The sequence below is a fragment of the Nuphar pumila genome, chromosome 10 (assembly GCF_984573655.1).
Source record: "Nuphar pumila chromosome 10, dmNupPumi1.hap1.1, whole genome shotgun sequence".
Taxonomy (NCBI): domain Eukaryota; kingdom Viridiplantae; phylum Streptophyta; class Magnoliopsida; order Nymphaeales; family Nymphaeaceae; genus Nuphar; species Nuphar pumila.
Genome location: NC_143258.1, coordinates 94,197,354 through 94,214,777, shown reverse-complemented (window position 1 = coordinate 94,214,777; position 17,424 = coordinate 94,197,354). Strand labels below are relative to the sequence as shown.

The following is a 17,424-nucleotide window of genomic DNA, read 5'->3' as shown; positions in this document are numbered from 1 at the left end:
AAAAAAAACAATACTAAAAATAAGAAATCTAAAATATCCTAAGTATTAAAAATAGTTGTTTCTAGAAATAACTATGTAAAATAATGAAAATACCCCTATTGGGTATTTCACACACACACATATATATATATATGTGAGTACATGTATTTTAACAATAATGACATTAAAAAATCAAGTGTATCCGCGACTAGATCAAGAGTATAATCTCAATGCCAACAATAGTCTAAAAACACACACGAATATATGAACAAACATCTCTTGTTTAGATATAATGAAACTTGGATGAGAGGTACAATAAGAAAAACACTTAACCGAGTTTGTAATGAAAACAAACTAATGTCATCAAGAAGAATAAGATTTTCAATTTTAATAATATTTCGAAACACCATGGTTTCAAAATAGATAGCCATCACAGATAAACATAATTATAATCATCCATAATAACAATGGTCAAATAAACAAATGAGTGATACAACACACCCACAAAATCAGATATTAAACAATCGTCAGTTAGATCCAAACTATAATCCAACAATCTAAATTGACAAAAAATTGAGGTGCACACACAACTCTAGTTCAACAACAACAAGGCCAAAAATAAATGAGGCATCATCTAAAAATCTGTGATGGACAAAGCAAGTGCCATAATGAGGCAACACATACTCACGAAAATAAGTTTTCGAATGAGTGAGTTCATATATAAAAACCAATTTGAAAAAACAAAGTTTCAAATCAAATCCAATAAAGGTAGATGAAAACTTTAGAATGAGTATAGTGCAGTCATATGCACAACAATATATCAAATGATGCAATCATATGCATGGTCAATATAATCAAGTCTACTATGAGACAACAATGGCATACAATATTAAAGATGGCCAAAAACATATATAGAGATTTTTAAAGAACCATATGGAAAACCAAGAGTATACACAAGTGCAACTAATCATGATACTCACAAAGAGATCAAAATTCATGTATATGCAATAATCTAATAACTTTAAAGCTACAAAAAATTATGAAAGAACACATAAGATATGCATATGAATACCATGATTTCACATATGATACTAACATACCCAAAATATATTTTGACTTATCATGCTTACACAAGAGCTAATAAAACAATAACTCACTTAAAAAAAAAGAGATTTTTAAGATAAAACTCTATAAATAATACCCAAAATGTCTAATTTTTCAACCCAAAATACCAAAAACAATTTTGAAATGACACAATCATTAATGGCATATAAAACATGCATAGACATATGTCCACAACACATAAATATGAAGATGATATGCCGATAGAGAAATCTCATGAGAGTATACAAAACATCCATGGCATGACTACAACAACAACAAACAACAACAACTATGCCTTCATCCCAAAACAATTGGGGTCAGCGATATGAACCAAAAAAGAAATTCATTTTGGGTCTTCCACATGAATCCTTTTCCTCCAATCATTTCTATCCAACGCCATGTCCTCGGTGAGGTTCAAAGCATTCATATCCTTTCCTATCATCTCCATCCAAGTCTTCCTAGGCCTACCCCGACCTCTTTTAACTAATATATTTTCCCATTTCTCCAACCTTCTAACTGGAGCATCATTAGGCCTTCGCCGAATATGTCCAAACCACCATAAACGATTCTCTCGCATCTTATTTTCAATGGGTGCAACACCTACCTTCTTACGTATCTCTTCGTTCCGAATCTTATCTTTTATTGTATTTCCACACATCCATCTAAGCATCCGCATCTCAGCTACACTCATTTTTTGAATATGATGTCTCTTGGCAGCCCAACATTCCGTACCATATAGTAAAGCGGGTCTAATAGTCGTCCTATAAAACTTTCCCTTCAACCGCAATGGCATTCTACGATCGCACAACACTCCAGTAGCACTTTTCCATTTCATCCACCCAACCTTTATCCTATGATTTACATCTCCATGGCATGACTAATGAACTTAAAATTATGATGACTCAAGATATAAAACATACAAGAATTTAAAAATTCTTAATGAACACATCTCAATGAAAGCACCAAATAGAATTCAAAGAACATGCTTTCACCAATAATCATAATGGTGTTCAAGGAACCCAAAATAAATAAATAAATAAATATATATATATATATACACACACGAGATCATAAAATTATATATATTTTTTGCATTAAAACTAATAATAACACGGTGAACTTACCATAAGGAGCTCAAGAGTGGACTACTTATGGGTTAATGTAACGACCCCAACTCCTACCTTTGAAAAATGCGGAATATTTTTTTTTAAAATTTTTCTAAGAGTCGCGGAAAACTTCCCAGAGACCTGGGGTCCCTACAGTGAAATTGGATAACCACGCACCACAAAACAACTTGCATTTATCAATCATAACCAATCCACTGAACTCTTTTATTAATGAATCAATAAGAGTAACATGTTCAATGTCAAAAGTGAAATATCAAATTGCAGGAAATCAGAAGAACTAAAATAAAACACAAGTAGAGCCACTCTGTCCGTAAGTGAAGCCGTCTGAAACAATTGTGACCCTCGTATCCCTCAGAAGCGAGTCGACTTCACTGATCACCTGTGCCTGGGAAAAACCAATAAAATAAGAGGGTCAGAAATCCGAAGAATTCTGCGTGCAGGTTTCCCTAATGAATCAAATAAGAAAAAGAGCATAAATAAGATCTATGTAATATTTTGAGGAATACGATTATAATCAATTCCTAAGTCAATTAACCATTCATGCATAATTAAACATTTAACAGGAGGGAACACGAAATATGTAACATTGATCACAACTTAATCAATAAGGCAATTAAATGCAAAAGAGCTCAACATCATACAATGATCAACATAAACAACCAAGTGAACAGGTAAACATGTATGAACTAATGCATAGCAAGAATATGCATTATTTATGTGCAATGCATGAACCATTTATTATCTTCTATTTAAGTGTTCCTCTTTCCATATGCATGTCCTATTAAATGCACACAATCCTTAAGTTCCTCTTTTTAATTACAGTGGCCCGCGGATACACCAAATGGGTACAATCCCCGAGGTCAAGTAGGGTTCCCGGGGTAGCTTCACACACAATTTGTATTTTATTACCGGGTTCCAAACTTAGCCCTCGACCGATATCAAGAAACAACACCATCCATCGGAACTTTGGAAAACAGCATCCAAAATCGGGGACACCATGGAAAACAGCATCCACTGGCGCCACTTTCTTGGTATACCAAAACTCACAGCTGTGACTAACACACCACTCCCGGGTAAAGTGGCGGATTCTCCCTAAAACCGTGGCCAGGAGAAGAACCTCAATATCGGGTTCAGGGGCAACAAAACGCACACGGAGTTTTTGTATCCTCACGGTTTCCCCTAAACCGCAACATCCAAGATTCCCACACTAAAGCAGGGACATCAAGGAGAAAGTGAATTACACTGTTCTTTATTTTCTTTTATCTGGTTATTAATTCATTTCTTTTACATTTGCGAATTTACATGCAGAATTAATAACATAAGCTTGCACATCAGCATGCTAAGCTTTTCACGGGACCACAGCCCGTGACAAGATAGAACAGTGTGGTAAAACAATAATATCACATTTTATTTGTTGCAATGCATCAAAATAACTAAAACAGAGAACCACTGGTTCTCGGGGCTCACCCGGCCCCTGATGATCCAATTTGATCATCACTGCATTCATAAGCAAAAATCCTCAATCACATGCCACTATGCATTCTTTTCACATGCTTTTCAATGCATATTCATCTATGACAAAATCAATAATATTTAAATGCATGAGCACGAGTTCCCACACCAACATGCAATGCATACTTTCATTCATTGCACAATTCCTGTCAAATGCATCATTCCAATTATAACATGTGAACGATCATGCAAAACTCATAAATTTCAGTGTGCGTATATGAACAATCGTGAAATCGACACTTTCACTGAAGCATGATCATCTAAGCATATGCACGTGAATAACTCATGCTTTCACAGGGGTACAATTGACTCCATTATTAATAGAGAGAATTCCAGAATTCAACATGCTCAAAGCAAACTTTTATTCGGCTCAATCGAGCCCAACAATTGTACCTGGAAAGCAACTAATTACAAGTTAAGGAAATCTGAACTGATCCTGTAAGCATATAAAAAGACAAAACCTGGATATTTCAACTGGTACAGACCCTGCTTCGGGGTCCAACACGGCTGTCAGGTAACTGCTAAGCCTGACAGTCACTGCACAGACTCTACCAGAGCCCACGCAGGAGACTGCCAAGGCCTGGCAGTCAGCCCTTTCTTCAAAGAGGGCCCGAGAACCCGTTCAGGCATATACAAAGATACCTAGAGGAGGGAGATTAGGAAGGCACCAATGGAACTGCCTCCCTTTTTTTTTTTAAACTTACATTAAAAGTGCAACTTAACATGTAGAAGGTTGTCTCAATTGGTAAATTGGGTTCTGAATGCAAAAAGTAGATGTCTAATCCACATGATGTAAATGAGACAAAATGTGATAGTTTGTTTTCAAGGAATCGGATTTCAAGAACTCAGATAGGATCTTGCCAACAACGGCAAATAGGAAAAATACATTTTTATTAGCACTGCCAGACTAACTTACGACAGCTAATTTAAGCAATACTTCATGCTCATGTAACTCAGAAACCTAGTTGGCTTGAATTCTTCTTTTGTTACTGGGTCCCATGTCTTTATCAACCTCTAGAATCATGCCCCATATCAACCAGACATCCCTGGGATCAGATATGATATACAACAAAAGATATGGAAACAGATCTCTTTTCGTATGAGAATAAAATGATAATACCATGAGCTTCCTAAACAAAAACATAATCATGTAAGTTTGACTGTTCTATCAATGTCTTGATTGAACTCTAAGTTGTTGGATTGCATCTGAACTATGTTATCAACCCTAAGCAAGAAACAAATACCCTTTCATCAAATAGTCTGAATACAAAAAGAGTAGGCAGCTAATACATGCACACAAGTAACCAATCGGGTTAGACACAAGTATAATCACCAACATTTAGCAAAAATAAAATCTTAGGCTTCCATTGAACTATATGGTCTGAACAGAATTTCAAAAAAAATGTATTGAAATATGCTGAATAAAAAAAAAAAATCTGAATACCCTTAAGCTAGAAACAGGTTTAAACCGCGAACTTGGACCTCATAGAGCAAGAAAAACTAATGTATCCATATCCTACCCTAAAATCCGAAACTCCCAACTAAGACAAATCATACCCAAACTCATATTAAATCACCGATTCTTAATGGTTTAAAAAATGCCATCCTGAAACCCTAAACCCATTCGATTTGAAACTTCCGTTGCTTGCTGAAAATAAATCATTCTCAAGGAGCATGTGAAATATTAGCATGTGAAAAACTCGCACTTTAACTCCCTGTGATTCGTCCCACCGAAAGCCAAAAACCACATAATATCAAAAATGAGATTTCCCAAAATTTTTTACATACGATCCAGTTTATACCCCCTTTCTCACCCGATTTCAAAAGAGAGAGCCCGTACCTTTTTTTTTTGAAGAATTTTCCGGCGAACTCTCCGGCGATCGAAGGTTGCAGTCGCGTCCCTTGCGGCTGCTGTGACAGGGGTACTCACCGTAGCCGCGGTGGCTGTTGATGGCTGCTGTTTTCCGGCGACCTCCACCTCCCCAAAGCACTCCCTGACAGACCGAAAGAGAGAGGGACGAGGGAAGAGAGAAAGAGAAAGACGCGGAAAGAGAGAAACGAGGGAAGGGAGAAAGAGAAAGATGAGGGAAGAGGGTGAGACCCCCCTCTTCCACCTCCCATTTATCGCCGAACCCCCCCCCCCCCCCCCCCCCCTTCTTGCCGAGATGGGTGGGGTTTCGGTTACGCCTGTGTAACCCCCCCTCTTTCCTGATTTGTTAGGGTTTTATCGGGCAACCCTTATCGGGTTGCCCCTTGCCTTTAAAAAAAAAACTTACAGGGGCGCGGCTCGGGTCCGGACCCGAGGCCCGTAATCCGACCCCCAACTATATGGATCCATGGATCCAACTGTGGATCCTCGGATAATTAAATAAATAAAAATTTAAATTTTATTTATATATTCTTCTTATTATTATATTATTAGTTTTATTATGAATATGGATATAAAGACCATTTTATGGATCTTAGATCCATATGTTGGATCCATTTGGATCCAAACACGGATCCAACCTTAAATACTCGGTTTTTTTTCAAATAAATTTAAATAAATAAATTACAAAAATTGAGGTTATAACAGTTAATGTCAAAAGAAACAAACACAAGTCATTAAAATAATATTTCATTAAAAGACATTTCACAAAACTCTAATTCCAATTGATTCAAAAAACACAGTTTACATACCCAAGAAATAACCATAATATTTTAAACAAATTTTGAAAAGAAAATTATAAATACCTTTTTTTTAATTAAACAAGAGATACATACCAAAATACAAGATCTTCGAGTCCAAGCCATATATATATCAATCCACAACTTTTTTTCGAAGAACAAACTCAAACAAGATACTAAGGTCAAGAATCACTCGCTCTGATACCATGTCACAAAATATGCAGAAAAACAAAAGCAAGAACCACAAAGGGCTTACGATAATACAAATACAATGTGCACATGCACAAGTCCACCATGGGATAATACAAGGTGCCAACATAAGCAATACAAACAAACACTAAGGACAATTTAAAGCAGAAAAGCAAGAATAAAATAAATAATATTTTATTCATAATATACTCACAAAGTGAGTTAGAATGCTTTAGAAAAGCATTGGAGAACAAGAAGGGAGTTCATCCGTATTTATACATAAGAGGTAGTCTCAAATATAGTTGTTGGACTGTTCCAACAGCTACAAATATAGCTGTTGGACTGTTCTAACATCTATAAATATAGCTGTTGGACTGTTTCAACAATTCTATTGACTAGTCCAAAAAAAGTCCAACAGTTCTATTTGGTCTTTTGACTAAATAGTCCCTATAAAAACAGAAAAGGGCAAAAAGAACAAAATAAAGTAAAAGAACGAAAGTATCTAATGGGCACAACCTATTACAATGCTATGAAATGACAAAAATACCCCTAGAGGGTATTACCTATTACATCATTATATATATACATGTACAACTTAACAATTATTACAGTGTAATCCATCATATGTTTGAAATGGAAGAGCATGTCCAGGTAAAGGTGCTAATCTTCCTGTTTTCTATGTGAAAGTTGTGGGTTTTAGAATTTTGATTATGGCCTTTGCCTCCTCTGACTCATCTCAAAGTATTTTTTTTCTAACACTAAAAGATTGGCTTGAGCTTTTAGCACGTTTGAATGACTAAACTCAGTGACTTTGTTATTAGGCAGTCCGAAAGGTCTTCCAAACTGAGCTTCCCGTTTCTTGTTTTACTTGTCTTTGCTTATATGTATTTTCTCAAGCCTCGAGCAATTCGTGCTCAAGAATGCATATTCAATGAATCCATGCTATCGTTGGAAAAGCTAGAGAGATGGGAAAAGGAGTTTCTTTTTCCTTGAATTTTAAGCAATAACAAGCCTTTATGCTTGATCTGCTGCTCGACTTTGCATGCATACATGGCCTATATATACATGTGTGTATAACTGTTTTCTTATGTACACGAGCTTTTTGAGATTGTATAGAAGCTTTATTGCTATCTGGTAATTGTTATAACAGAATATTCAACATGGTAGCTTTCTTAGTTTGATGGTGGGCAAAGTTGTGAGAAGGATGAAACAACTCAACATACATATGTGTAGGTGCAAGTGCAACAGCCTTGAAGGTCGGTGGGGATTCTGTTTATGTTTTTTGTTCTCTTGTTTTTAAAATTTTTGGGTTGCCTCATCACATACCTCCGTGGAGATTTGGTCAACTATCAAGCACTGACTTGACTATGTAACAGTTCTGTTTTTTTTAAATAAAGTTTTTAGTAACAAAATGAAAGAGATCAGTAGACAAACAGCAAACATAGTTCGGTAGGTGGCACCTTATGAGGAAAGCAACTGTTTCCCTGTATTCCCATTTTTTCTAGATCCATTAGATCCTGAATTTGAAAATTTGAACCCAGCCATTTGATCATGGCCCATGAGAGAATGCCTTACTGAATAAGCATTTGAATGGCTAGAGAATTAGTACTGTTCTTCAAAACTTCTAGAATTATGTTCCAGCGATGTAATGCACTATTCTTGGATAGCCTTCAAAGCCTCAGCAAGTGCCATTTCTTTCCCATCCTTCTGACCAAGATGCAAGAAAGAGATCTGATGCTAGCATCCTTCTTAGTTCTAAATATCCATCCATCCTGTCAAGATTATATATATTATGAAAGTAAGATAAAATAAAGATGGCCTTCTTCCTCTTCATCACTGTGCACATTTTATTTGTGCCTGCTGATCTCTTTTCAATTCTTGGTGGTGAGTGGATCATCTGACCAACCGAGAATTAAAAATGTACACACCTGATAGAGGTAAAATTTGTTTCTAATTTGATGTAGAGGCATGGTTTTCTTTAGTCAATTAGCATCTACTGAAATTTAGGTAGCTAATGTTGTACAACTACAACTCTTCCTAATGTGTACTAGGAAGAGAGCTTTGTCCCTGATGTCAAAGCAAAAATTTCTGGACTTTCAAAATGACAAGTTACAAAAAACAAGATAGGAAAAGAGTAACATGGATGGGATATGGCTATTTTGATGGAGTTCTCCCTAGAAATTAACCGGAGTAGAGTCCTACGAGGGTTATCCCCTAGCTTTCCTATTAGAAAAAAAAACGAAGAAACAAACTGTATAGGGATAGGCAATAATTATCTCTGAGACGTAGATTACATGCCGTTATGATAAGATCCTCTATCTTGGCTTTATGTCTGGTGGCCAATTATCTGTCTTTTGAACTGTCATCAGCGTCTCTCCAGCTTTCTGATAAATCACATGCTGGACATGTATTATCTGCAATTGCTGGATGTGATTACAAGTTCCAGTTTTCTTGGTGCTGCTGCAGTTTACATGTTAACTAGCTATTTATGAAGTTTGCCTTTTGTTTTTACATGTCATCATGCAAAACATACTCTGAAATGGCAATAAGTAACAGGTGTCACAATATTAGCTAAGTCCTAAACCTTGATCACTTTAATGTGAAATGGAGGCAATTATAGGGACGATATTTTCACACTGGCACCTGACCGTCTAAGTTTCAAAGCTTTGTTTGCTATTAGTACTCTATTAAGAATCCAACTCATTAACGCTTACACTTGGGTTTACTTAGTTATGGGAAGCTTCTACATGTCCTTGGAAGCTCGCTTTATAGTAGCTGCTCCTGAAACTTGCTTCCCATAACATGGGAAGTGCACTTCCAAAGGCAGATTTTGAACACAAGAATTTTTATTAAGAAATAACACATTTACTCGATTGAGGAATTCTGATTCTTGTGTAAAGGAAATTATAGTTGTCCTATAATTGAATGGTAAATCATGATATGAACAATAATTCATCTTCTGTAATTTCTTTAAAAATAAAAATGTTGTTACTGAATCAAAGGCCTTTTAGGTAATTCATCTGAAAGAATAGGCAAAGTCTTCAAAAGTTGCTTCTGGTTGTAAGAAGAACAAATTAACTATTATAGATTCTTACGCTAAAGCTTATCTGTTCTTGCTCTATGGTCTAAATGAATGATGATTTTTATCTGAATTTTTAGGATGTTCATGTTGATTTTTGTTACATGAGCATTTTTTAGAAAGTCACATATAAAAAAAGAAAGATAATTATTTGTAGCATTTTTAAAAAAATCAAATATTCACATAGCTGTAGTATTAGATAGTATGACCATTTTGACTCTTTTGTTAATTTGTGAATTCTAAACAAGCTTCCGAATCCGGAAAAAACCTCACCTCCTCCCTTTTGCGTCTTAGTTCATTTTGCATTCTGCTTCCTTCTTCGCCAACTTTGAGTTTAACCATAATCTTGTCTGTTCAGTCATCGTGGTTGATCTATGTCACATGGGTGCGGGTGCGGGGGTGCGGCAAAAATATAAAAAATTATATATATAAAGTCCAAAAGTTGGACATAAATGACCCTGGGTGCGTTGACCACACCCCGGATCAGATTGACAGCACCAGGTGCCGCACCCGCATCGCATCGCATCGCGTCGCGTCGCGTAGCGTCGCGTCGCGTAGCGTCGACGCAGGTGCGGCACCTAGTTGGCCGAGTCCCTGTGACATAGCGGTTGATCTATTAAGTTGCATTACATCGTCCAGTGCAGGCATTCACACTACTTGCTCTATCAAATTTGTTCTGGTTCTTTAGCTTTGCACTTATAGTCCATATGATATCATATGAAGTCCTTATTCTGTAGTACATGATCTAAGTGATCCTACTAGCATTACGAAGCAAATTTGATAGCTCCAACCTATAACACTTTGCTCGACCAATCTGCCATAGCTGACAGGCTGCTTCTACTAAAGAAATCTAAAAGTTCCTTTGCATGATGCTGTGTTGTGACCCTCCCTAAGACTGCACTGGTAGGTTCAGTCCATTCAGTTAGAGAGGAGGTTCTGCTGGGGTGAATGTAGTGACAGGGCAAAATGGGCCCTCACACACACATGTCTTTGCTGATTCAGCATAAGCCCGTGATGCTTTTGGCTACTGGATTGTCACCATCTAGTGTGCAGTACGCCACTTCTTTGATTGACAGCACGGCACTTGTATTGCTTTCCCACAAACTTTTTCACGGTTTAAGATGCTCCCATTTCACTCACAGTCACCACTACTACGGGAATCACTTTTGCTTTCTTTTCCTCTGGCTACTAAGATGTTTTCATTCACAAGGTTGTCTCTTGCTTGCCTGCCCATGGATTCTGCAGCGGTTTGAAAGGTTGACCTATTCTTGAGCTTGTGTAGGGTTGTAAGTACCGGTCGGTCTCTTTAATCCAACCCAACCTGGTAATACTTAAATACTCCATGTAATGTGTTTTGGATTATTGAATGTTAATGAGAATTCACCTTCTCAGGTGTTGGAGGCAAGCCTCCCCTCAAATCGAAGCAGCATCTGCTTCCCTCCTCTCCCCACTCCCAGCCCCCTCTCTCTCATCCGCTCTCTCCTTGTTATGGCCATGCATGAGCTAGGGTCTTGAAATGTTGCTTCACATGTTATTCTTCTCTTATCATGCCGCCTTTGCATGTAAAATGCTAACAAACATACACATAAATAGTTACTGAGATAACCAGAAATAGCATTACTAATAATAAGGTCTAGCTTTTGTTGTATGAGGGGCATTTAATGCTTTAAAGAGTTCAATAGACTACTTACCTCTTCTTTTAACTCGGTTGATTGTATGTGGCAGGCCCTCATAGGGATCAGAATCAACCAAAGTGAGTAGACATCATCACTAGTATCTCCACCTATGTTTGGAGCTAATATAACAGCACCCGCAAATAGTCCTCTCCTCCGGCGTTCTGGTAGCAAGCCCGTTGTATCTGAGCTTGGTATTGTATTCTTCCCAATCTTAATCATTGTATCTAGTGATTTCTTTTTTTTTATTTAAAAATGGCAATGATCTTATACAATGTTCTTTTCCATCTTAGGTTCAGGTGAACCGGGCTTTGCATTTGATGAAAGCTTTTTATTTCCATCAGAAACAAGTGAAATGAAGTCGGCGAATTCTCCGAAGCAGGGTGCTGCAATAATGCCATCCCCAAATTTTTTATGGAGATTCAAGGTTTGCAGTTCTCATTCTGTTGGTGTTCTTTCATGACACTCTAGTTGTCTTTGTTAGGATGACCTCTATCACTCTCTACTTTTCAATTAGTTTGTTCACAAAATTTTGGAGAGCTTATTATAATTTTGAAAAATGACACTGCCGGTCCCAAGCCCGGATAAAGGAGGAGGGTTGCAGTAGGCCTGTGACAGCCAGCATAAAAACTTTGTCATATCCTATGAAAATGAACCAATATGAGAATTTCGTTGGGGCGTTCCCTACTGAGCGACGCGCTGTACTCTCTAGGCCCGGAGGCAGTGATAAATGTGCAAGGGTTGCTAGGTCGTCGCCCAGAAGCGACGCGTCACACCGGCGCCCGGGTGTGGTGTCAAATAGGCAAGGGTTCCCTCACTTTGTTGGACGGGTGGGGGTAAAGAAGTTAGCCACTTGGAACATAAGGTCTTTAACTGGTAAGTTGGTAGAGTTAGTAGATGTTATGTGTAGGAGAAAGATTGATATTTTATGTCTTCAAGAGACCAAATGGGTAGGTGAGAAAGCTAAAGTGATAGAACCTTGGGGATATAAGATTTGGTATACAGGAATAAATAGGAATAGGAATGGAGTAGGGATTGTTATGAGTCGTCAGTTTATAGATAATGTAGTTGAGGTCCGTAGGAAGGGTGATAGAATTTTACTTATTAAATTAGTATTAGGTACGGATATTATTAATATTATTAGTGTTTATGCACCTCAAGTAGGTTTAGATGATTCCATTAAGCATCAATTTTGGGAAGATTTAGATGGAGTAGTACAAGAGACATCTTATGGAGAAAAGCTTTTCATCGGCGGTGACCTTAATGGACATGTAGGCATTAGTAGGGATGGATTTGAGAATATCCATGGAGGCTATGGTATAGGAGAAAGAAATGAAAGTGGAGAAAGGATTTTAGATTTTTGTTTGTCCTATGATATGATCTTAGCAAACACTTGGTTTAGGAAGAGGGAGTCTCACCTAGTAACATTTAAAAGTGGGGTTAATACGAGTCAAATAGATTTTTTCCTACTTAGAAAGAGAGATAGGGGTTGTTGCATCGATTGTAAGGTTATACCAGGCGAAAGTGTAGCTACACAACATAGAGTCTTAATTTTAGATCTTAGAATTAGACAATGCCGCAAAAGGGATAGACATAGGATAGATCCTAGAATTAAGTGGTGGGCACTGAAAGGAGCTAAACAAGGAATGTTTGTAAAGCAGGTAGTTAAGGAAGTTGATTGGTGTCTCGAGGAGGATTCAGAATCAATGTGGAATAAGATAGCGGGTGGTATGAGAAAAGTAGCTAAGGAGGTATTGGGTGAGTCTAAAGGCGGTGCACCACTAGGTAAGGATACATCATGGTGGAACGAGGATGTCAAATTAGCTATTAAGGTTAAAAGAGAGTGTTATAGAAATCTAAGTAAGAGTCGTGATAATGAGAATTTGGAGAAGTATATGATAGCAAAGAAGGAAGCTAAAAAAGTTGTTCGAAACGCGAGGGCTAAGGTATATAAGGAGGTTTATGACAAGTTGGATACCAAAGAAGGCGAGAAGGATATTTATAGGCTTGCAAAGATGAGAGATAAGAAATCGAAGGATTTGGGTATGGTTAGATGTATCAAAGATGAAACGCAAAGGGTTTTAGTCAAAGATGAGGAGATTAAGGAGAGATGGAAAGATTATTTTGATAAGCTATTTAATGATAGTCATGCTCAAGATCTTGGAGACTTCTCTATTCCTTTTCATGAGATAAATCGTGACTTCATGCGCAAGATTCAAAAGAAAGAAATTGCAGAGGCTTTGAAGAAAATGAAATCAAGAAGGGCAGTTGGCCCAGATGGTATACCTATCGAGGCTTGGAAATGCTTGGGAGAGAAAGGTTTAGAATGGTTGACAAATCTTTTTAACTTGATTTGGCGAACAAATAAGATGCCTAATGAGTGGAGGAAGAGTACTTTGGTGCCTTTATATAAGAATAAGGGTGATATACAAGATTGCACAAACTATCGTGGTATAAAACTCATGAGTCATACTATGAAACTTTGGGAGAGGGTGATTGAGTCTAGGTTGAGGAAGGTTGTCATGATATCGGAGAATCAATTTGGTTTTATGCCTGGAAGATCAACTATGGAAGCTATACATCTTCTTAGACAACTTATTGAAAGATATAGAGAGATGAACAAAGATTTGCATATGGTTTTTATTGATTTAGAGAAGGCATACGATAGAGTACCTAGGGACGTTCTCTGGTGGACAATGATGAAGAAAGGTGTTTCTCTCAAGTACATTAGTATAATTAAAGATATGTATGAAGGAGTAGTAACCAATGTCCGCACTTGTGGAGGGGTGACAACCAATTTTCCGATAACGATTGGGTTACATCAAGGATCTGCTTTAAGCCCTTTCCTATTTGCGATAGTGATGGATGAACTTACGAGATCAATTCAAGAAAATGTACCGTGGTGTATGTTGTTTGCTGATGATATTGTTTTGATTGATGAGTCTAGAGCTGGGGTTAATGCTAAGTTAGAATTATGGAGACAGACATTGGAAGCTAGAGGTTTTAAGTTGAGTAAGAGTAAGACTGAATATATGGAATGTCGGTTTAGTAAGCAACGAAGTAGTGATGGGAGTGTAGTGAAGCTTGGTGAGCAAGATATACCGGTGAATGATTATTTCAAATATTTGGGATCCATCATTCAAAAGTATGGAGAAATTGATGGAGATGTAAATCATAGGATAAAGGTTGGGTGGATGAAATGGAAAAGTGCTACTGGAGTGCTGTGCGATCGTAGAATGCCATTGCGGTTGAAGGGAAAGTTTTATAGGACGACTATTAGACCCGCTTTACTATATGGTACGGAATGTTGGGTTGCCAAGAGACATCATATTCAAAAAATGAGTGTAGCTGAGATGCGGATGCTTAGATGGATGTGTGGAAATACAATAAAAGATAAGATTCGGAACGAAGAGATACGTAAGAAGGTAGGTGTTGCACCCATTGAAAATAAGATGCGAGAGAATCGTTTACGGTGTTTTGGACATATTCGGCGAAGGCCTAATGATGCTCCAGTTAGAAGGTTGGAGAAATGGGAAAATATATTAGTTAAAAGAGGTCGGGGTAGGCCTAGGAAGACTTGGATGGAGATGATAGGAAAGGATATGAATGCTTTGAACCTCACCGAGGACATGGCGTTGGATAGAAATGATTGGAGGAAAAGGATTCATGTGGAAGACCCAAAATGAATTTCTTTTTGGTTCATATCGCTGACCCCAATTGTTTTGGGATGAAGGCGTAGTTGTTGTTGTTGTTGTTTGACAAAATTGTAATAGATTACTCATTAATACAATTTATCAAGTGGCAGGTGTTTGAAGCTGATAAGTAACTATTGTTACCTACTTGTTCCCCAAACACCAACCCCCTCCCCCCCCAAAAAGAAAAGCTTCATCCATAATGTAGCCAATGAGATTATGAATTACATGTTGGATATATTTAGTCCAGGTCACACTGATATTTCAGGTGTTCAAATGAGTCCATAGGCTCCAAGATGGAGAAGTAGGGTGCTCTAGCAAAAATGGCAGAGATTTTATTACTATGTCATGTCACTTTTTTCTATCCTTCAATCCTTTATTAAGAAATAATGTGTAAAGAAATATGGCAACTTTGGTAAACATCTGATGGTGCTTCCACTTTCTACTTGGACTCCTACTTCTTGATGGGTATCAAAGCAAGTTTCATTTAGGTATTCTCTCAAAACTTCTTGGTTATGTATACATTTTTCCATATCTAATCCATGCTCTCTCTCTCGATAGTATCATTTAATATGTTTTGGTCTTTTTTATTCAACTTTGCACGTAGAGGCTTATAGGATAATTAGAGACTAAACACAACTTAGATCTCCTGCCTAATGTTGTTCAGGAAGTTTTTGATGCTTATCTATGAAAGTGTCCTGTATGAGCACCTTTGAAAACCCCTTGATAATCTCAGAAAGAAAGTACGGTTGAATGGATGGTCAATAGAAACTCCCTTTAAGTTTGAAATCTTGATATGCGGAAGCCTGGATCTGAAAACGTATTCCTTAAGATCATCAAGGAAGTGTCAATTAATCCCCCTAGATTGCTTACAGTTTATACCTATATACTGAAGCTAGTGTAAAAGTATCTCCACCAAGATACTAGGATCAAGACCTTAATATTCTTGATAATAAACCCACCACGAATGCACAATAAGAACACTTAAGAACACTTGTGCACAAAGGCACAACTCACAAATAACTCACAAATGCACAAAGGCATAAAAACAATGGAATCGATTTATTGAGAACTTGGGCTTTGACTCAAAGCCATGAAGAAATACAAAGGGGAGAGCCCCTATTTATAACCACAAAAAGGAGCCTTGGAGGGGCTCCACTCATAGACGTTGGAGCCCCTCCAACGGTCACAAATGTGATCGTTGGAGGGGCCCAACGTCTATTTGAGTGGGCCCCCCAAGGTACCTTTTGGTACTAAAATTAAAAGAAATAAAAAATAAAAAGAAAAAGAAAAAGAAAAAGAAAAAGAAAAAGAAAAACTAAACTAAATTACAATCACATTCATAAATTGAATGTGCGTAAAACAGGGGAAAAGACTAAACTACCCCTACGGCTTAAACAAAGTAGAAATATATATTTTATATATATAATAAGTAGATACATATACATATATATTAATATATATGTATATGTATTACCTTATATATATAAAATATATAAATTACATTAAATGATTAGGTACATATTTTAACACCCCCCCTCAAACTTAGGGCAGGATGACCGAGAGTTTGCTAAGAAGAAAGTTGAAGCGCGGTGCACACAAGGCTTTAGTGAAGAAGTCCGCCAATTGATATTCGGACGTGACATATGGAAGGTCAATGGTTCCTTTGAGATACGCCTCCCGAACATAGTGACAATCCATCTCTATGTGTTTGGTCCGCTCATGAAAAATGTGATTTTTAGCAATATAAATCGCACTTTTGTTGTCACAGCAAAGCTTGGTAGGCCCTTCAATATTGATCCCCATGTCTTCCAGCAACTGACGAATCCAAACAATTTCCATGGTAGTAGTCGCCATGGCACGATATTCGGCTTCAGTTGATGAGAGAGACACCTTTTGCTGTTTCTTGCATCTCCACGAGATCAATGAGTCTCCTAAGAAAACACAAAAACCAGTGGTGAAGTGACGGTTATTTGGGCCACTTCCCCAATCAGAGTCAGTATAAGCGATTAATTTTAACTCAGAAGAAGAAGACAGAAAAACTCCCTTATTAATAGTGTTCTTTAGGTATCTTACGACACGTAAGATAGCACCCATGTGAACAGAAGTTGGTGCATGCTGAAACTGACTTGCCGTATGCACCGCATGTGAGATGTCTGGTCTGGTGATACTTAGGTACATCAACGATCCTACTAGTTGCCTGTAGGGAGTAGGATCAGAGAGAGGAACACCATCATCAATCTTCATTTTAACTCCTACTATAGCAGGAGTTTCACAAATTTTATCATCTGTAATACCTGACCTGTCAATAATCTCAGATGCAAGCTTAGTTTGAGACAAAAAATATCCTCTATGAGAGTATGCAACCTCAATACCCAAAAAATAAGTTAAAGAAACCCAAG

The 17,424-nt window shown here is 37.4% G+C and overlaps 1 protein-coding gene across 5 annotated transcripts in view; it reads left to right on the top strand.

The window, feature by feature from the left end:
• LOC149827414 (uncharacterized) overlaps positions 1-17,424 on the top strand; it is a 68,474-nt gene that overhangs the window by 11,292 nt on the left and 39,758 nt on the right. For 4 of the 5 annotated variants that reach the window (XM_090019355.1, XM_090019352.1, XM_090019354.1 and 1 more), the window contains 3 exons: positions 7,729-7,834; positions 11,383-11,524; positions 11,624-11,757. In XM_090019355.1, the coding sequence (XP_089875481.1) occupies positions 11,443-11,524; positions 11,624-11,757 (216 nt within the window). In that variant the 5' untranslated portion in view covers positions 7,729-7,834; positions 11,383-11,442. The remainder of the gene's footprint in view (positions 1-7,728; positions 7,835-11,382; positions 11,525-11,623; positions 11,758-17,424) is intronic. The other variant, XM_090019353.1, reaches the window with a different exon arrangement.